Raw genomic sequence first — 21,658 nt, forward strand, 5'->3', positions numbered from 1 at the left:
CCCCCTTTTTCTCTACCGATCCTCCCTTTGTGCCCTGACGATCGGGAGCCTGAGGCTGCGGCTCCCTTCGTCTTTGATTTTTACGGGCGGCGCTTTAGTTCCCCGTCTGGAGCCTGTGTCTGCGGCTCTTTGCCTTCCCCTTTTGGCGGCTCCTCTTGCTTGGGCTGCCTTGCTCCTCGTCCGTGGTGCTTTGTTTCTGCCCTAGACAGTCCTCTCAGCCCGCGGCTGCGCTTTGCCTGTTGGTCGATTTTCTTCGGCTACGGGAGTTTACAGGCTGTACTGCCTCCTTTACGGAGTTTTTTCTAGCATATTTCCACCAGCCGCGATTAAGTTGTTCAGTCCTGCGGCCGTATTCTACCGTGGCGGCTCTCTCTAATTTTACAGTTAAAATTTCAGATGCCATTCTTTTCTGCCCGCCATTGCTCATTACGTTTTTTAACAGTTGTTGCTGGGCAAAATAAACGTCATTCTTGTTCAATTTTCCCGCTTTTTCTACGGGCGCCATTTTAATGGCCGTTTTTTCCCGCTCTCTCTGAGAGCCCATTAGCATTGCAAAGGGGAGGGTTTTTCTCTCTCACGGGCTGGGGTTAGCGGGACCCAGCTTTTTGTCAAGCTACCTGTGTGTAATCAGCTCCCTGTGTATGTGCTGCAGATAGGAAGTACTTCACTAACCCAATCTCTGTGACTGACCCTGGCAACTATTCAGTTACTGCGCTTATCTGCACCAGTATAAAGACTCTTTTTGCTGCAACACTGCTGATACTTCACTGACTGTACACCAGGTCAACTGATAGTGTGTCAGACTGTTGACTACATACAAAGCTACCGGTATTTGGCTATATATCCTCCAAAGCTTTTGATACTGTGCAATCCTGTGCAATATTACCTTTTACGCCAAGTGTACATTCTGCCCCATCGTGACAGTGTACATCAGCCAGTGCATTCTGCCCCAGTCGTGTGCCGTGTACTGCGCCTGTTCTAAGACCAGTATCTGTACCTGTTCATACAGTATAGCACCAGTACATACAGTACAGTATACAAATGTCCAACAGTCAAAACCCCATCATGGCTCCACCAGCAAGAAGAAAGAAATATGAAGCCAGTTTCAAACTTAAAGTTGTAAACTTTGCCATGGAACATAATAACTGCGCTGCTGCAAGACAATATGGAGTAACAGAAAAGATGGTTCGGGACTGGAAAGCAAATGAAAAAGCATTAAAGAGTATGCCAAGGGGTAAGTGTGCATTAAGAAGAGGCACCCCACATTGGCCAGAACTTGAAAAACATGTAGCAGACATGGTGAATGAGCATCGCCAAAATGGTTATGTAGTGACACGAAATAAAATATGTTTGTTTGCACTTCAGTGGGCCAAATCTAACCCAGATCACAGCAACAGATTTAAGGCCACTGTATCCTGGTGTACTAGATTCATGGGAAGGCATAATTTGGTACTGAGGCAAAAGACGAAAGTTGCCCAAAAATTACCTGCAGATCTTGATAGCAAAGTAAATAGTTTCCATCGATATGTAATACAACAGCGCACTAAACATGGCTATGCGTTAAGTAGTATTGGAAATATGGATGAAACTCCAATGAATTTTGATATGGTTGGAAATAAAACTGTCCATCAAAAAAGTGAAAAAACAATTTTAATTAAAACAACAGGACATGAGAAGTCCAGTTTTACAGTGGTACTAGGATGCACAGCTGATGGCACCAAACTGAGACCAATGATTATTTTTAAAAGAAAAACAATGCCAAAACTCAAGTTCCCTGTTGGTTGTTTTGTACATGTGAATGAAAAAGGCTGGATGGATGAAGAAGGGGTAAAGCTATGGCTTGATAATGTATGGAGCAGGCGACCAGGTGGACTTATTCAAAAACGTAGTCTACTGGTGTGGGATATGTTCAGGGCTCATTTAACTCCCAGCACCAAGCAAAGGCTTGCAAGACTAAACACAGATGCGGCAGTTATTCCTGCAGGATTGACATCGTTGGTACAGCCACTGGATGTGTGCCTAAACAAGCCATTTAAAGATCGCATTCGAGAACAATGGAATGAATGGATGGTTAGCGGCGAAAAGTCATTCACAAAAGGAGGAAACATGCGTGCTCCACAGTTGGATGTTTTGTGCAAGTTTGTCATAAAAACCTGGAATGATATTGATGCAGAAACAGTAATCAAGTCTTTCAAGAAGTGTGGCATATCAAATTCATTAGATGGTATGGAGGACGACTACTTGTGGCAAGATGAAGAGGAAGCCGAAGCTGAGACCACACCATCTGATACGGAATTCGATCCATACGATGACTGCCTTACAAATGTATCACAAGATGTCATTGATGTACTTATGATATCAGATGACGAACAGGAGGATTTTGAAGGCTTTTAAAGGGAAACTGTTTGGTTGTCAGCTTAGAAAACAAACAGCATGGCAGCTCCCATGGGTTTATTGTCTTATCCTTCCTTTCAGCTTTAGAGTGAATTAGGAAAAGTTTAATCCACTTGCACTGTTTTATGTTTACATGTTTGATGACAAACAGCCTTATGTTTGTAAGTGACAGTTTTCCTGCTAAGTACCTGCATGTCATAAGCATTTGAATTAAAATTACCATATTGAAATCAAATCTGATGTTTTTTTAATTTTTATTTGGTGTGCGTTGGAAGAGGGGTAGTCTTATACGGCGAGTATATCCCAAACTCTATATTTTAACTGGAAAAGTTGGGGGTCGTCTTATACGCCCAGTCGTCTTATACGCCGGAATATACGGTACTCCATAGTGTTGGAAACTAGAGTCTAGGCATTTAAGGCTGAAAATGTTGCTTTAAAAAAAAAGATTTCTCACATCTTTCCCCAGTTTTTGGTGGTAATTCCTAGGCACAAAAACAAAACAACTGGACAATCCAAATATTAATATGCAAATATCTGCATAATATGCAAATAATATGCAAATAATTTGCATAATATGCAAATTAACCTGCTCAGATTTGTGGAACTGGAATATGGCAACCCTAGGTGGGCTGCGCGCACGTGCGAACGTGCACGCCCACACATGCCAGGGCCCAGGGCAAGCTGATGCCCAAGGGCCCCGGCATTCCTGGAGCCGGCCCTGTGGATAGGAATACTTCAGACAGATGCTATAAAACAGTGCATCACAGGAGAGTTTGATTAAAAGAAATTCAGTTAGAAGGCAAGTGCTATAAACTGTCATGGGGGCTCAAATATTTCTACATGTTTCTTCATCAAGTTTTAGTAAAGAAAGTAATTTTGAACAGGATTGCTATAAGGTAGGGTTGGCTGCTCTTCTGCTGCTGAGGGCCACAAAGCCTCTTTGTAACCCCTCCTGGGGGCTGCATGCAAGTGGTGGGTGTGGCCAAAAAAGTGGGCATGACACATAAATCCAAACCTTCCTCTCCCTACACACATAACAAGTGGCATGCAAGATTTGTTAAAGATAGATCACATGCTTGATTAATCTGATTAATTGATTAATCTCTTTTTTGAGAAGGTAACTTGCTTTCTAGACAAAGGAAACATGACATAAAAATCAGTCTGGATTTTAGCAAAACATTTTATGCAGAGCCATGTGAGATAGTAATAAACTGAAAAAGATGCATATCAGTGCATTTGTGTTAAGATGAGTGAAAGGCTAAAGTTTTAAAACTTGTTTTAAAACAAGTTTTAAAAAAGATGTGGTAGTAAACTATCCAGTTGAGATATCTCATTCCCCTGCCTCCCCACTATTTTATTTTTCACTTTTATTTTTATTTTGCAGCAGAAAAATAGAAGTCCGTTAAGGCAAACTGCAGATGACATCAAACATTGTTAATACAAAGAAGGATCAGGAAACTATACAAAATGAATGAAACAATCTCAGCAACTGGGGTAGTAGAATGAAATCTACTAAAGTTGTGAGAACAAAATCACCTCAAATGAACATCTCTCTGGGCTGGTTCATATAGCAGAAAATATCTGCATGACTGTATATGTGATAAATGATCAAGGGGGGAAAGGGGTGCTTGAACTCAGTGGTATGCATGGTGAACCAGCAGCCATAGGCATGATTGTGACTGTTGGGAAGTGTGCAAGAGCCTTCATAGTATGTGATTTTTCAAATCATATACATGGGTACACGATATCACAGAAATTCAGAAGCACATGCCTTGGTTTTAGCATGTACAGAAAAATTAAAGGTCCCATAAAACTAGATTTAGCATTTTAAATAGGTGACCTTGGAAACTCAGTGTGGAGCTGGTTAAAGGTTGAAAGACAAGTGGGCTCTTCCCTGAGTTGGGAAGCAGCAAATGGGCTGCTGGCAGGAAAAAATAGATATAAGGAAGTTATAAGATAAATGCAGCCTGCTAGCCCTAAGGGCACACATTCTTTATTTTGCAGTCCTTCTAATTGCTTTTCCGGATAAACCACTTCCTCTCCTGTTGACATACGTACTGTACTCTTATTTCAGTATCTGGAGAGTACCAGGGTAATACAAATGCACATACATAGTACTTTACCACCATGCATACTGACTGTCTGGAATGTCATTCCTTTATTCAGAAGCCTTAAATATGCATTCTGGGGTTGAAAACAGTGTTTTCTTCTCCTTAAGAACCAGAGTGTTGTATGCTTTTCATAATAATCTTATGTTTTAAAAAGACAAGTTTCTAGCTCTTGTGATTGCAGAAGAGATGTTAAAAATTTCTCAATGCCATCCAGTTCCTTTTGTTTTTCCTTCCTTACTACAAATTCTCAGCTGTTTGAAAACGTGAATAATAAAAACATGTTTTGCAGAACTAACCAATTGTATGTACATCATGTGCAACTGATTACAGAACATGGATTTTTGGTAGGCAGAATAAAACATGTGAGTTGAATTGGATGCTTGCTACCATAATTTCATTTGTGCTGTTGTTGGAAATGAACTGCATATGGCTTTTAGCCTCTGTGTGTGTGCAAACTCCATTTTAGAGCCTTGGGATATGTAGGTTTCTCTGGTAAAAAGAAGTAACCCTACTCTCGTTTGTACATTATAAGTTCTGCTCAGCTATCTTACCTTACTGCAACGGGCTCACATTTCTAAATTTTCTAGGTTTGTAGTTGTCCTGCCTATACTCGAAGAACTCAGACACAGCTGTAGTTTTTTCTTTTATTGAAGTAAGAGAAAGTTTCAGTTCAGTGCGCTTCTTGAATCTACCTATGACTTACTCAGAATTCAGCATCCCTCTCTAGCTAACTAGGCATAACTTCGCGTTGACTCAGCAACTAACCCTTCCCTCTCACCCAGCTTAAGTAGGGCTGGGCAGGCTCCCTGCTTGTATGTAGCCCGAGTCACAGCTGGAGGCGTGCGCGTAAGCACAGAGTCCTTCTGAGCTGGGTTTGTTGAATCTCCCACCACATTTGCCTCCTGGACCAGGGCGAAGGCAGAGCCTTGATTTCTGTCTCGTCCTGTCCTGTCCTCTCCCTCTATGGGGGAAGAGCTATCTAAGCGCTGGTATGGGGAGAGGCAGCACATCAGGCGGAGGAGTGAGTGGCCAGTTTGGTGGTCTGTCCTGGGACTGCTGAAGGGGACCCACGATCGTCCAGAGCAGGGGCTGCTTCATCATCCCTCCCCTCACTTGGGCCTCCCCCGACTGGAATGTCCCAGTCCAAGTCTTCCGTGCCCCCCTCCTGCTCACTGGTCCACCCCCTGCTAGCATGGCTCATGACATTAGTGTTGTAGAGAACCAGACACTTGCAATCTCTTTCATATTGGAGTGGTTCATCCAGGCATGTTCATAATCAAGTGGTGACTTTTGTGTATGAATGACCTGTCAACAGATCTAAAACTACAGACAGAACTATCATATCACCCAATGTCATCTAAATATTATGTGGAATCTGTTCAAACATTCAGCTGCCAATTATCAACAGATGAGAAATCAAGTGATGTATGAACCAACCCTTTGTCTCCGTGATTTATGCTTCCTCTCAAAGGAGTTAGGCCCAGTGCATGTTTCAATTGTTGCATGGTCATCACTGAGAAACCAAACCACAAGTTGCCTTTATGCATGGGAAGTAAAGGCATCCACGTGGGTTGGGCTGAGTTTAACTGCCACATCAGTGAAACCCGATACTGTGTGGACTCCCTTTCACACAAACAACTTCTCACTTGGAAAGAGACACACTGTATTTCCGGTGTAACATGTAAAGAAAGCCATATATCAATAGTATGGGGTTCCAACTAAGAATAAGGCACCTTAAGACTGTTTTGACTAATGATGTTCTACACTTCAAGCGTAATCCATTTAAAAAAAATATTTTTAATAACCTTTTATGTAACTTACAGAAATACAAACAGACAGGAAACATGGAAAAAGACAAATCTAATAATAGAAGAGCTAGACATTTGGAAATTGACAAACGATTAATCATTGTCCTAAAGTAGACCTCCATAAATGGCCATGTGTGCTGGGAGGATGGCTCTGTATATCATGGGCATTAATAAATTGAACAAGTTCAAATTTGCCTTTCTTGACTTTTCTAATCTGTGCAGTTAGATTCTCTGCCAGTGCCACTATCCATACTCGGCCATACCATGAGTCTGAGAGCCTATCCAATGTATGCCATTTATGAGCATTTTTGAGGCATGCTGCCACCAACAGTAATAAAATTAATTCTTTGCACAACGTATCTTGGTTAAAACTTTCAAATACATTTACAAAGCTAACTCTGGTAACATAGTAATGGATTGCCCCGTAATTAAAGCAATTTCAGCAAATACAGTCAGCCAAAAGTTTTGTATTGAAGGGCAAAATCAACACATATGTAAATAAGTTCCACACCTCCACCAATCTGGATGTATAGAGCTTGTAATTCTGGATAATTTGACTGGGGTCATGTGCCATCCGTGGATGATCTTAAGGGCAAGCATAATCTATTTAAAATACATTAATCACGCCCCCCCACGAATCCAGAAACTGTAGATAGGTAGTTAGAAATATGTAACAATTGGTTCTCTTCCTAAATGGCAATTTGGAGGATGCCTAGTGTGAAGCAGCTTAACAGCTATATGTATATATGCCCAAAATAATGAAATGTGGGATTTTATACCTACAGGTAAAGGTATCCCTGCACTTATAGTGCGAGTCATTTCCGACTCTTAGGGTGACATCTTGCGACGTTTTCAAGGCAGACCGTATATATGGGGTGGGATTGCCATTTCCTTCCCCTGCCTTTCTTTACCCCCCAGCTGGGTACTCATTTTACCGACCACGGATGGATGGAAGACTGAGTGGACCTCTACCCCTTTTACCGGAGATTCGACTTCCTCCTTCCGTTGGAATCGAACTCCGGCCGTGAGCAGAGCTTCGGCTGCATTACCGCCGCTTACCACTCTGCGCCACGGAGGATCAATTTTCACTTCATCTGTTTTATTTTCATTTCACTTGTGTTATGTTAAAGTTCAGTGATGTGGGTTTTCCTATGCATATTAGGGCAATTTGCATTGGAAAATTTTCGGTTTGCATCAGAAAATCTTCTGGTGTCCTAGAGACTGATCTAAAAACTTAAATACTGCCAAGCTTACCTAATATTTATTTGCAGTTGGCATCCTTTCATTGTTCCTAATGAACTTATAAAATAGAAAAATTTCCACAGAAAAATAAAGCACTGAAAATCTTTTCTACCCCACATCACTGTTGCAGTTCTATTTGAAATATGTGCATTAATTACCTTATTAACAAAATAATGAAAGTTTTGCCTTCTGTGTTTTCAAGGAACATCCCATCAAGGTGGATACTCCCATGATGCTGTGATGTATGCACTTAAAAATTGTGGCATTCGTCATATTGACACAGCCAAGAGATATGGCTGTGAATCGCTCCTGCAGAAGGCCATCAAGGAGAGTGGTGTAAAGCGGGAGGATCTGTGGATAACTACCAAACTCTGGCATTCTGACTATGGCTATGAGAACACTAAACAAGCCTGCTTAGAGTCCTGCAAGAGACTTGGTGTTGAATATCTAGGTATGGCATTTTTCTAATTCTCTTTGCAGTATCCTGTTAGTGGATCTAGATGAATATTTCCCTCTGTAGTTCTTTGTGCTGTTGCATCCTGTGGCAATTCAAAGCCATTTCAAAATAACTTGCCTTGCCAATTTCTCATCTAATGCAACACAAGAGGCAAACGCCTCTAGACATTCTCTCCAAGGCCACATTGACACCATATATTTAAACCACTATTATACCCTTTAACAGTCATGGCTTCCTCCAAAGAATCTTGGGAACAGTTTCCAGAGTGGTTTAACAATTAGTCCCTCTTCTCAGGGAACTCTGGGAACTGTTGCTCTGTGAGAGGAATAGGGGTCTCCTAACAACTCTCAGCACCCTTAACAAACTTCTGTTCCCAAGAGTCTTTGAGGAGCACCATGACTGTTAAAAGGGTATAAATATGCTTTAAATGTATGATGAGGATATGGACCAAACCCCATTGGGATGAATAGGAGCTGCATAAGAGAACTACAATGGACTTGTGTATCCTCACTCATTGTGCAATATGGCTTATGTATATAAATATCTTTGTGAGTAGTCAGGGTGTCTCTCCACCCTTAGTTTGAAGTAGATGGATACATAAGTGAGATATATTAAGACATTTCTGTATGCAAACCCCAAATTAGGGGTGAGGCAGGCCTTTAAAAAGTGACAGAGTCTAGCCCTCTTCGTGCTGGGCCGCATTATAAAATGAAACCTGCAACCCCCCTTCCTTTCCAGACCTCCCCTATCCTTATATTGGGGATTGAGGAGGGGATAGTTGGCAGCAGAGGGTGTGAGCATAGGACTGTCCTCAGCAGCAAATAACACACTGTGCACCATCTTTCCGCCTACAAGCCACATGTCCCTGGCAGCCAAGGAGAGACCTCCAAGGCAGAGGACTTGCAGAGACAGAAGAGGTGGGATGGCTGGGGAAATTGGACAGTTTCAATCTTTATACATGAATCAGGGTGCTCTGCTTGAGTGTTCCACTTGGACACTCAAATAGTGCAGTTAATTTTTTGACACAAGAGGGTGCTTGTCCATCTTTAATCACAATAAAGGTTACTGTCAGGGCTTCTTGTTTGCAGGCAAGCTTGAAGCAGAGCCAGGCGGAGGCTGGTAGTTAAGCAGGTTTGAGAGCAGCTCAGTATGAGAGAAGCTCAGTTTGTGTCTGAGTAATGAGTCGCTCAGACTGAAAAGGCAGACCAGAGTTGGCAGCATTGGCAGCTGTGAGGCACTGGTGTCATCTAATCCTTGCTGAGCCAGTAGGTGCAATACTACACTCTGGCCAGTTGCAATGGTATAGTACCTTGCAACTGGCAAGCTTCTGCAATGGTGCAGAGAAGAACTGATGTGAGAGTCCACAGTTACACTTGTATATGCAATAAGAGAATGTTTGAGCCTGAGGCTTGCTTCTGCACCTTGCCAGATGTATAATCTACAAACCCGGAGGCAGTTAGATAGCTGTACAGGTTTGTCAACCAAAAACTGTTGGTTCTGAGTTCAAAATTGAGCTTTGGCTATGGGGCGGTATACAAATGCAATAAATAAATAAATAAATAAATAAATAAATAAATAAATAAATAAATAAATAAATAAATAAATAAATAAATAAATAAATAAATAAATAAATAAAGTATGTATGTATGTATGTATGTATGTATGTATGTATGTATGTATGTATGTATGTATGTATGTATGTATGTATGTATGTATGTATGTATGTATGTATGTATGTTAATAGTTGGGAAAAGAAAATTGGCAACACTGTGCCTGCTCCCCCTCCCCTCCAAAGTTCAAGTTCAGAGGTTCTTAAATAAACCATATTTCTGCCAATTTTGTTTATTTGTTTTTTTAAATCACCAAATCTCCACTTATTTGAACTCTGAGATTGCAAGAATGTTACTTATCTGTTAATTGTCATTACGTACTATCTACCAGGGAACAACTCCAGAGCAGTCCCTTCTAAAATGAATGTCCACTGTAGCAAATGGTGAGCTTCCAGTTGTACACTTGCCCAGAATCTTGTTGATCTAAGTGAGTCTAGAACAAGAGTCATTTCCAGATTGTTGCTATAAAATCACAAGCTGCACTAAAATATTACATGTCTAACATTGAGCTTTGATGACACCTGGAGCTGATTTGCACAGGTTTTCTCATTTCCTAATTTTGTATTCGAAAGAACTGTGGGCATGTACTTATCTTGCAGTAGTTATCTGCATGTTTTGCATCAAATGCACAAGAAATGACAGTGTCAGGAGAAACTGGAAATGTGTATTTAGTTGTGGAACATGGCTTTAACAGATACATTCCACTCCTTACATTTTTTAAAAATGTGATTTTCACTCTTTCCATACAAGATTTACGTTCTGGCAATGAACATCCTTATTGAATCAATATAAAATTGCAGAAATATAAAATTTCAATGTTTGGCTTTGGAAACTGCATTCCTTGGGATTTGGACTGTGCACCACAAGTTACATGCCCCAACTATGCCTTATTATACTTTATTCTCTTCCATGTATGTTTTGACTTGCTTTCTGGTCGTTGTTAGCAGCTTCCCTTTAACTGTGTTGGGAACTCAAATGGAATCACAAATATTAGTTCCACTTACAAGCATGCTGATGACTGTTAACTACGTCAAGTTCGCCTTGCATTTTGAATGGAGCTTTTTCTTCTAAGCTTTGAAAACTCCTGGGAAACGGACAGCCACTGAAAATTAATGAGGCACCCAATGACTCGAAATAGCACAACTGGCTGGCTCAAAATACAAATACAAAAATACAAAAAAATTGAGCTGTTTCGGGTATTCTTTTTTTTGGCATTCCAACCTGAGGTTCTGATTTACCACTATGTAACTTCAGTTTAATTGTCTGTACCAAACAGAAGATACATGTCCAAAGAATGTTGGATTCATTCTAGGCATTTGGTATATAACTTCAGTGCTAGACTGAGGTCTACAGTGCTTCTAGCACAGTGAAATAGGCTTTTAGTTTCTGCTGTATATAATACTGAGTACAGGAATCACTTGAGTCTTAAGGCTTAGTTTCAAATACTTTTTTATTCCTACAAATTGTATGCCAGGGTTGAAATTATGTAGCTTGCATCAGTATAGCCCACCTTTCAGGCCCTTATTGATTGATTGATTGGATTGATTTATTGTACTTATATACTGCCCCATAGCCGAAGCTCTCTGGGCGGTTTACAGTAACTTAAAGGTGATGTACAATTAAAATAACACACAAATGATTTTAAAGAACCTCACAGAACAACATAATGAACCCAAAATGGCAACAAAAACGGCACATAAACCTGCAGCAGGACTCTTTAAAACCTATTCACTTTATAAAGCAAAATTAAAATTATTATTTTGATCAGCAGTACTAGAGTCAATTCTCATTTGACTTTCTCTACTGTGTATGCACACACTGTTCATACTTCATGGAATATACATTTGTTGCATAATTTGCTATACACACGTGAGTGCAAAAAATAGAGGGTTGACCCCTCCTGCTTTAAGGTTTTTTTAATGCTGTTGCTTGAGGTTGCACATTCAGCCACTCCAAATGATGGGTAAGCATTTGCTCACACTACTGCATTGTCAGCAGCAACTCTAGATTCCATCCACTCCTCAGCTTAATCCACCCATTTGTGCATGTGTCTGATTACCATTAAAGGCATGATGGAGCACACCAGCCATCCACCAGCGTTCACGTGGCTGTTCTTCCTGCTGGTGGTAAAGCAGACATTATCAGCTTTGCTCAAGAAAAAAAATGCACTGAAAGTTATTTAGGCCAGTGTGGTCAAGTGGATAGAAGACTAGATTAGGACCTTGGAGATCTCAAGTTCAAGGCTCAGCTGTAAATTTGGTAGATAGCTTTGGTCAACTCTCAGATCTTTACCATTAACAAGAGAATAATAATGACCCACTCTTCATAGCTGTTAGGGTGAACTAGGTAAGACTGGTAAAGCACTCTCCTATTTATTAATGTAAAAAGCCAGTTCCTGATATTCCTTGACACTCTCCTAATGTTCTGTCATGGATTAATGTGACCAAGAAACAGATCTCATGTTGCAGATATGCACATAGAGGCAGGCATGTTATTTATTGACTATGATCACTGGGGCAGGGTGCATGTTAAGCCCCTTCACCTAATGGTGTGCCATTATTTTTCTCATATATATTGTTATGGGTTTGGAGTTGAGATGGATGATTTCTATGAGTCCCCTGCCAGCCTCTGATTTGGAACCCTGCACCTGGAGGTGGGCTCTGCAGTGGAGAAACCTGCTCCTGGTCAGATGAGACTCTTGTTAATCTAATTAACTGGTGAATGGACCAGGGAGATCCTATTGTCTTTGAAACTCTTCAGGAGACCCTCCCCCCTCCTGGAGCCTAGGAGAGGCTTGTGTTTTGAGTTGAGTCTGAGGAAAGGCTGGAAATTGGAGACAGGTAGAGAGGCTGGCCTCCTGCACCATGGCATTAGGGTGCCTCTTGTAAGCCTGATGAAAAAGCAAGATCTACTGAACTGCTGAGACTTTAAACCTCTCCATCTTAAGCTCAGGTTGGAATGTGTGTAAATAAACAAACCATATTTCATAAAGATACCAATTTTAGGCCTATTAGTCTACTAAACATAATTAGTAAACTTTATGCGGCCCATTTACATAATAAATTAAAATTTTGGATTGACACTGAGCATATCCTAGCCCAGGAACAAGCTGGCTTTAGGACTGGACGCTCCACTACTGATCAATCTCTTATCCTCCAACATTTGGTAGATAAATATTCAACTAAAAAGGGAAATATGCTATTTACCGCTTTTATTGACCTAAAGTCAGCTTTTGACTCAATATCTAGATCTAGATTGTGGGAAAAGCTTGGCAAAACTAATATAGATCCTCGATTGCTCCTATTAATTAAAGGGATGTATGAGAACACCTATCTTCAAGTGAAATGTAATAATAAAGGACATCTTACAAAGCCAATAGCCACATTCAAAGGGGTCAAACAAGGTTGCATCCTGGCTCCACTTCTCTTTAATATCTACATAAATGAGATAGTTGACTTTCTAGCACCTGTCATCTCCCACCCTCCAAGGATGGCTGAAATACCAAGAGACTTACTTCTCTATGCAGATGATATAATTTTGTTCTCGAGATCACCTACTGGCTTAAAACGACTATTGTCAAAGCTGGCGACATTCTGTACAAACGAACAACTTGAAATAAATTATGGAAAATCAAAAGTCATGATCTTTAAAAAGAAACAAAATAGATCAAAACACCGCTGGCAGATAAATGGGCATTTAATAGATCAAGTTACTACCTTTAAATACTTGGGAATAACTTTTCAGGCTTCAAATTCATGGCAAATGCATAGGAAGATGATAGTTATGAATGCAAGAAGAACTCTTAAAGCTCTGCTATCCTTTTTTTATAATAAAGGAGGACAAATAATACCATCAATTATTACAGTCTTTAAGACAAAAATAATACCACAATTGATCTATGGCATGCAAGTCACTACATGTCAGAATTTTACAACTCTGGAGGCGATACAAAACAGTTTCCTTAGATCTATCTTGGCTGTTCCTTCCTGCATACCTAATTTTATTTTAAGATTGGAAGCAGGATTACAAACAATTGAATCCAATGTTTGGGCCCATAGAATTATATGTTGGTTAAAATTATTGTTTAATCCCGAGATGTTGGTATCTTATATATTAAAGGATAGTCATCAATCCACCTGGAAACAAATGCTGATAAATAAAATAACATCGTTAGGTTTTTCCATACCAATAATTTTAGAGCTGGGATATGTAAAAGCTAAAATAAATATTCTGCAGAGAATTAAAGATATAGATTATCAGCAACATTTGATGTTAATGCGAAAACATAGGTATAATTTAAAACCTTTGACACCTATGCCATATTTAGCCAATCTTACCATACCAAAATGGAGAAGGGCGTTTACGCTGGCAAGATTTAATATCTTGCCATCAGCGCTGTTAGAGGGTAGATACAAGAAAGTTCCTTATAATGATAGAAAATGCCCTTGTGGAAATGGAGAAATTGAAACTGTCACTCATGTTCTATTTTATTGTCCCTTTTATTCTGAAGTTAGATCTCAACTTATCGCGCCTATTATAAATTCCCTTCCGCGTAGAACTGATGATTTTTATACGGAATATTTATTAGCAGATCGCTGTAATGATTTAACAGAGAGAGTAGCTAAATACTGTGTCATAGCCATTAAATGCAGGAAAGCCTTAATAAAATGATGGTAATATTGTAGCCATAAGGGCTTAAGCTAAAATAATTCGCACTTTAAATCCATGGCAAAACTGACATTTTGGGATTTAGATAGAGAAAATGTCTAGATAAATGTCTAGAAAAGACCTGTAGTCTATGCTTTCTCCCAAACGAAGTTTTAATTATTTTGACTAACATTGTGATGATTTTAACATATTCTGAATTGGTATATTAATTTTATTATTTTTGTTGCATATAGTGTTTTAATATTTTAACCTTTCTAGGAGATAAAGTGTATATATATATGGATACTTATCTGGTCAATGACCGTAATAAACTGAACTGAACTGAACTCTTCAGGAGACCCTCCCCCCTCCTGGAGCCTAGGAGAGGCTTGTGTTTTGAGTTGAGTCTGAGGAAAGGCTGGAAATTGGAGACAGGTAGAGAAGCTGGCCTCCTGCACCATGGCATTAGGGTGCCTCTTGTAAGCCTGATGAAAAAGCAAGATCTACTGAACTGCTGAGACTTTAAACCTCTCCATCTTAAGCTCAGGTTGGAATGTGTGTAAATAAACAAACCATATTTCATAAAGATACCACAGTCTCCGCTGACCTTCTTTCCAAGGAAACCAAACACTGGGTAAGCATCTCATGACTCGGAGATTGGGGTGGCATGCAACACTCGGAGCAAGGTGTGCCTTAGTCAAAATGGGGAGAGAAACAGCAACCCTCCTGGAACAGATAAAATTGATGCTCCAGCAGCAAAGACATTGGGACCAGCAGCAAAGGCAACAAGAGTGCCAGCAGCAAAAGCAACAAGAGCACCAAGAGGACCAGCAGCAAAGGCAACGAGAGTGCCAGGAGCACTGGCAACGGATGGAGAAGATATTTGAAAGCATCTTTGGAGAGAAAAAGGAGACCCCATGTGAGGAGGTGAGAGCCCTGCCTGATCAGCCACTACAAGGGGTTGAGCGTGACCTGGGAGTACAGCTGCAGAGCACCCAGACTGGGGTGGCTAAAGAGATTCAGAAAGTGAATGGGCAGCTGGATGGCTTGGACTGTGAGGAGTTGCAGTCAGTAGTGGAAGAGGAAGAAGAGGCCTTGATTATCCAGGAGCCTGCTGGGGTGGTGGGGGGGGGAAAGATACCAGAAAGCTGGAAGTAAAGCCCCAAGAATTGAAGGAGGACAGGATGGAAAATGAAGAGGAAGATGCCTCGGAAGAAAGTGGGGCAGGGGCTGGAGAAGAGATGCTGCTCATAGATTTCTCTGCTCCATGTATGCCTGCTGTTTAAGAATTAATGCAGGAGGAAGAAAAGGCCTTGGAGAAAGTTGAACTAGAGGCTGGAGAAGAGCAGCAGTTGATAGATTTCTTCACCCCGTGTGTGCCAGCTGTGGAAGAGAAAGTGCAGGAGGAGAAGTTGGAGGCATGTGAGCAAGAGGACCTGCCAGCACCTGGAGAAATGGCAGTGCAAGAAAAAGTGCAGGAGGAGAAGCCTGAGGTGGGAGTGCAAGTCCAAGAGGAGCTTCCAGCACCTGTAGATAGGGGTGAGATAAAATCCCCAAGTGACTTTGCCCCTTGGGTGCCCCATAATGGCCTTATAGCTCCTATGATGGGTGCAGCTGCTGAGCAGGCTCCTGTGATGGGTACTATCCTGAGCAAATTCCAGCAGTGAGAGGCACCCAGTGCCCTGTCAGTTTGGGAGGCAAGAGACACTGGGAGGGTTACCTGCTTCTGATTGGGCCCATGATTTACACTGGAGATGGTGAGGGAGAGCAGGGAGGAAGATTTCTTTCTGCCAACCTGGGTGTGCTAGGCCAGCTAGTCCTGGAGAAGATGCCCCCAGACAAAGACTTGTGGCAGAACTATGATTTGCAGTTTCGGGCTGGGGAGGAAGTGGACTGGGCCAAGGACATTTTCTAGGATAGCGAGTGGAAGAGGGCTACAGTCAGCATGTGCTGATGACAAAACAAATGTGTCCCTGGAGATGTGTCCCAAGACCCTGCAGGCAGCAGCAGAGATCAGCTTGGCCTGGGAACTCCATGAAGCCCCAAGACAAAGGGCCATGTGGGCAACTGCATGGTCTGGGCGTGGGGGCTGTGCTTATAGGACTGTGTACTGATTTGCTGTAGGAATTCTTCCTGATGGTTTTAGTATTGCCTTTTGCATTACTTTTGTTTTGTGCTTTTTGCATGCTTGTGGGGATATGAGCTGTTTAATTATTTTTTAAAGGAATTATGCCGATAGGCTTTTGCAGTAAGGTTTTAATGTTTAAGACTTCCTATACTATGCCTGTTAGATTTTGTGTGTGTGCGACTGTTTGGGGGAGCAAGGGGAAAATGTGTGTGTGTTTGAGGGTTGCTGTGCTGTAGTGGCACAAGACAGGACAAAGGAGTTCCAGTGCTAAGGCTGTAATCTGGTTTAAACATGTGGAGAATTCACTGTCTTGGGCACTGCCAAGTAGGAGGACTGGGTAAGCGGTTTGGATGCAGAATTGTGACTGGGAGCTCCAAGAAAGAAGTGGCCTAAAGAGAGAGTAATTGATTGAAAAAGTGCTGTAAGGGAATCGACTGTTTTTTGTACTTGTGTGGAAATGATACTGTACTATGACTATGCTTTTGATGATGTATATTTCAATGCCTTACTAACCTGTATCTGTTATTTCTTTATAGGAAAAACTGTTATTCTGTTTGTTTGCAGGACTGGGACAGACCTTTGTCAGGGAAGGGGGTAGTGTTAGGAGTTTGGGGTTGAGATGTATGAGTCCCCTTCCAGCCTCTGATTTGGAACCCTGCACCTGGAGGTAGCTCTGCAGTGGAGAAACCTGCTCCTGGTCAGATGAGTCTCTTTTGTTAATCTAATAGAGTAGCCAGGTGGGTTAATGGGTCTATCAAGTGCCCATTAATTGGTGAATGTGCCAAGGAGATCCTATTGTTATTGAAACTCTTCTGGAGAGTCCCCTCCCCTTCCTGAGTCAAGGAGAGGCTTGTGTTTTGAGCTGAGTCTGAGGAAAGGCTGGGAACTAGAGGCAGGCAGAGAGGCAGGCTCTCTGCACCATGGCTTTAGGGTGCCTCCTGTAAGCCTGATGGAACATGCAAGATCTATAGGACTGCTGATGCCTTGTACTCCATCTTAAGCTCAGGTTGGAATGTGTGTAAATAAATAAACTATATTTCATAAAGACACCACAATCTCCATTACCTTTCCAAGTAAACCAAACCCTGGGTAAGCGCAGGGACCTCTGGAGATCTCTCAGAGTTCAGAGATTGGGGTGATACGCAACACAATGAATGGTTGCCACTCACTCTTGTGTAGAAAAGTAAAGTGAACAGTGCTGTATTGAGGGCCAAATCTCTTCTCTGCAATCAGTGGCCCAGCCCTTTATTACCACTGTGGTAGCATTATATGACATCCCTGCAGAACTTGTGATGCACCAGGCCAAACACAGCCCACCAGTTATGTGTGACAGCTGTAACTCCTGATCTTGCTGTCTGCCTGGGACTACAAAAAGAGGGGAAGGAAGGGGTTAACAAGCACATAATATGTGGACAGTGGGCTATGATCACCTTAGTAGGTCTGAAGCTGTGTGAGCTTGTTGTATAAATACTACATAAATTATGACAATTTATGTCTGACTGAAAAAGTGTCTAAGGAACCCTAGGAACATGGCGGTTAACATACTCTCTGTTCTGCTGTGGTGAATTCAAGAAGCTCTTTGTACAGTAATCGTGCATGCAATTTTTATTGCTAGAATACTTGCTCCTAACTTGTATATTGTTTTGCACCACCCCAGTCTCTGAGTGGTGAGATTTCCAGGGGTCCCTGTGCTCGCCCAGGGTTTGGTTTCCTTGGGAAGAAGGTCAGCGGAGACTGTGGTGTCTTTATGAAATATGGTTTGTTTATTTACACACATTCCAGTCTGCACTTAGGATGGAGGGGTTCAAGGCATCAGCAGTCCAACATCCAGCTTTTCCATCAGGCTTACAGGCGGCACCCTAAAGCCATGGTGCAGAGAGCCAGTCTCTCTGCCTGCCTCCAGCTGCCAGCCTTTCCCAGACACAACTCAAAACCCAAGCCTCTCCTTGGGCCCAGGAGGCGGAGGGAATGCTTTCCTGAAGAGTTTCAATGACAAAAGGATCTCCCTGGCCCATTCACCAGTTGATGGGCACCTGGTACTTACTTACATTTTAAAAAGCAATTTAAAATACGTGCTAAAATGCCTGGGAGAAGAGGAAAGTCTTGACCTGGCGCCGAAAATATAACAGTGTTGGCGCCAGGTGCGCCTCGTCAAGAAGATCATTCCATAATTTGGGGGCCACCACTGAGAAGGCTCTCTCTCTTGTTGCCATTCTCTGAGCTTCCCTCAGAGTAAGCACCCGGAGGATGGCCTTTGATATTGAGCGTAGTGTATGGGTGGGTTTGTGTTGGGAGAGGCGTTCCATCAGGTATTGTGGTTCCAAGCCGTGTAAGGCTTTATAGGTTAAAACCAGCACCATAGACCCAATGATAGACCCATTAACCCACCTGGCCACTGACCAGCAGAGTAGGTTTCTCACCCCCAGGCACAGGATTCCAAATCAGAGGCTGGAAGGGGACTCATAGAAATTATCCATCTCAACCCCAAACCCATAACAATATATTTACCTGCAAATTCAATCTGAATGTATGTATTGAAAGAAGCATCCCACCTTTCTAGGTGAAACACAGTCTTCCTTAAAACCAGTGATGCCCAAGATGCAGCTTGCAAGCAGAATTATGGAGGTTCTGAAGGAGGATAAAAGTCCTGCATTTTGGGACAGGCTAGCGATCTTGCAGTTCTCGTGGCTGCTACGTCATTCTGCTTGGGATGTTACAGTTTCTCAAAGCTCAGCACAAAGCTGCTTTTGTACATGGCTGCTTCTATGAGCATCTGGGAAACTGGGCCTACCTGGACTTCAAGACTTCATCAGGAGGTGACTTTGTGCTGGAGCTGCATTTCCACCATTTGCTGTTTTGTATTAATGGGTCACAGGTGGAGACTTTCCAATTCATCAGCTGATTTACTTCTCACTATGAGCTTTATAGTTCTTTAAACATGTTTGGGGTGATTTGTTAATGAAAAGAAAAATTGGATTGTCTTTCTTTTTTAGATCTTTACTTGGTGCATTGGCCTGATGCGCAGATCCCTGGTAAAAGCAATAAAGAAGTCAGAGCAGAGACCTGGCGAGCTATGGAGGAGTTGTATGAGAAAGGTGGGGTGACTTTGATAGTTGTTGAAATATTCCACAGTTGCAAAAATGCATAGTATGGTGTCTGGGATATCATGTTGCGTAGGGTGTATTTGCACCAGCTTTTCCTCCCAGGAATCTAGGGGCAAATTAGTATCATTGCTGCCAAGCCTTGGCATTGTCACTGAAAACGGCTCCATTTTGGAGCATTATTCCATGAAAGAAGAATTCACTTTTCCTGCAATATTATTTTAATGGCTGAATATTTAGGGTTGTATCCAGTGTTAGTCATATACAGAGTAAACCCATTGAAATTAATGGGTATTATTAAATTAGGTCCATTAATTTCAGTGGGTCTCCTCTGAGTAGAACTCACTTGGATATAACCTTTAAGCATCTTGAGAAGCCTTGCTCCTTTCTTTGTCAGTGACTTGTCTAGTCCAAGAGAGGACCGAATACTTGCAGTTTCAGAGCAGACCTGCATATGACGGGGATGGTGGGGAAGAGAAGGAGTCTTTCTCTTTCTACCTCCTTTTCCTCCCTCCTGTTTCTGAAAAAGGGGTAGTAGCTTGAATTTGAAAGCACAAGCTGTAACTGCTCTTGTCATCAGACAGAATGCTGACAGTAATGGCTCCTGCTGCATCACAAAACCATGAATCTGCCCATCAGGGCTAGAGCCATTCCCACCATTACTAGTTGGCCTGCTGCTCTTTGTGCAGTTAGAATTGCATATCTGCATATGCGCAAAAGGTGTGATAGGAACTTACAGGTAGAAGGAGAGGCAACCCCAAGAAACCTTTTCTCAGTGAGAACTTGTTTGTTTTGCTTATTCCCTTAGAAACACCCGAGCCTCGTCGTCGTTTTTTTAATGGAGACAAATGCCAAAAATACAAGTACTCCAGTTGCAAATTCTCTGAGCCTTACTGATACTGTTCAAAGCAGGTACTAATTGGAGCCAAAGAGTGCTTGTGGTGATGGCGGGGATTTTATCAGTGTAGCAATTCTGTGTTGATGGTTTAGGACAAGGGCTCTAGCTGGCTAAACAAGAAACTGAACCTCAGCCCCCCCAATTAATCAACTTTCAAAGCATCAGAGAGTTTTAAATTGAATCTCTTTTCCCAAACCCTTGCCACTATGCTTCGCCATTTCCTTCTTCATGTGCGTTAATTTAGATTGACTGTTTTATCTGTATCTAGACTGAGTAAAACATCAGGAATTAAAACTGTGTATTAGGGCCATCCTCAATTTATCACCCTCATACAAAGCTTTTTTGCTCATTATAGAACTCATGGATGCTGAACACAATCCCCCCCAAGCCACATTATTTAAATTAGTGTCACATAAATCTCATTCCAATTAAAGTAGTCTCTGTCCTAAGTGTTCTGTTATCTGCTCCCATTGGATCCTTCTGCACCCTACAAATCACCACTTTCCTGTCTCAAGCAAAGCAGAAATGTTTAACCTCTGGCCATGTGTTTCTGAAGTGATATGCAAATGTTAATAAATTTGAGGTTTACATGCAGTGCCCCAGGAGGGAAAAAATGATTAAATAATTTGCTTGCATGGTTAACCACTGAAGTTTCAGTTGACATTCAGATAATGCTTAATCATCCCATTTGACTTATGGCACTAGCCCTGGGGTTTAAGAACAGTCTTTTAATTAACATTGTTTCTTTTGATTGTTCACTTATTTTCCTCATCTGAGAGCTTGTGTTGCATTGTGACTAAGCTTATGATCCTAAACATACTTACTAGGGAATAAGCCCTGTTGACCACAGTGAGACATTTTATGAGTACACATGCACAGGATTGCACTGTAGAAGTGTGAGCTGGGAAGACCTTGTTTAAAATCTCTCTTAAGCCAAGAACTCACTTGATGGTCCTTAGATAAGCCACTGTTCTCTCAATCTCAGACCACTATTGCATATGCGGATGCAGTAGTGCATATATGGATGATAATACTATGACCTATTTTACAGGGCTGTTGAAAGGACTACCAAGGACAACTTGAGACTAGCCAGAGCTTGGAAGATTACTTTTAAAAGGAATGAATTACAATTAGTGTTCCATGGCCCGAAAAAGGAATAAATTACCATTGCAATTACAATTGTTCTGAAAGGAATTAATTACTTTACCGTTACTCAAAAGTAATCACTAAATTACAGTTAAGTTACTTAAAAAAACTAGAGT

At 41.6% G+C, this 21,658-nt stretch overlaps 1 protein-coding gene across 4 annotated transcripts in view; it reads left to right on the forward strand.

Annotated features, from left to right (window-relative positions):
* Positions 1-21,658, forward strand: part of LOC133387939 (glyoxal reductase-like) — a 93,167-nt gene that overhangs the window by 27,204 nt on the left and 44,305 nt on the right. For all 4 annotated transcript variants that reach the window (XM_061633839.1, XM_061633840.1, XM_061633841.1 and 1 more), the window contains exons 2-3: positions 7,758-8,006; positions 19,391-19,492. In XM_061633839.1, coding sequence (XP_061489823.1) covers positions 7,758-8,006; positions 19,391-19,492 — 351 coding nt within the window. The remainder of the gene's footprint in view (positions 1-7,757; positions 8,007-19,390; positions 19,493-21,658) is intronic.

This window comes from Rhineura floridana, chromosome 6, assembly GCF_030035675.1.
Source record: "Rhineura floridana isolate rRhiFlo1 chromosome 6, rRhiFlo1.hap2, whole genome shotgun sequence".
Classification (NCBI taxonomy): Eukaryota; Metazoa; Chordata; class Lepidosauria; order Squamata; family Rhineuridae; genus Rhineura; species Rhineura floridana.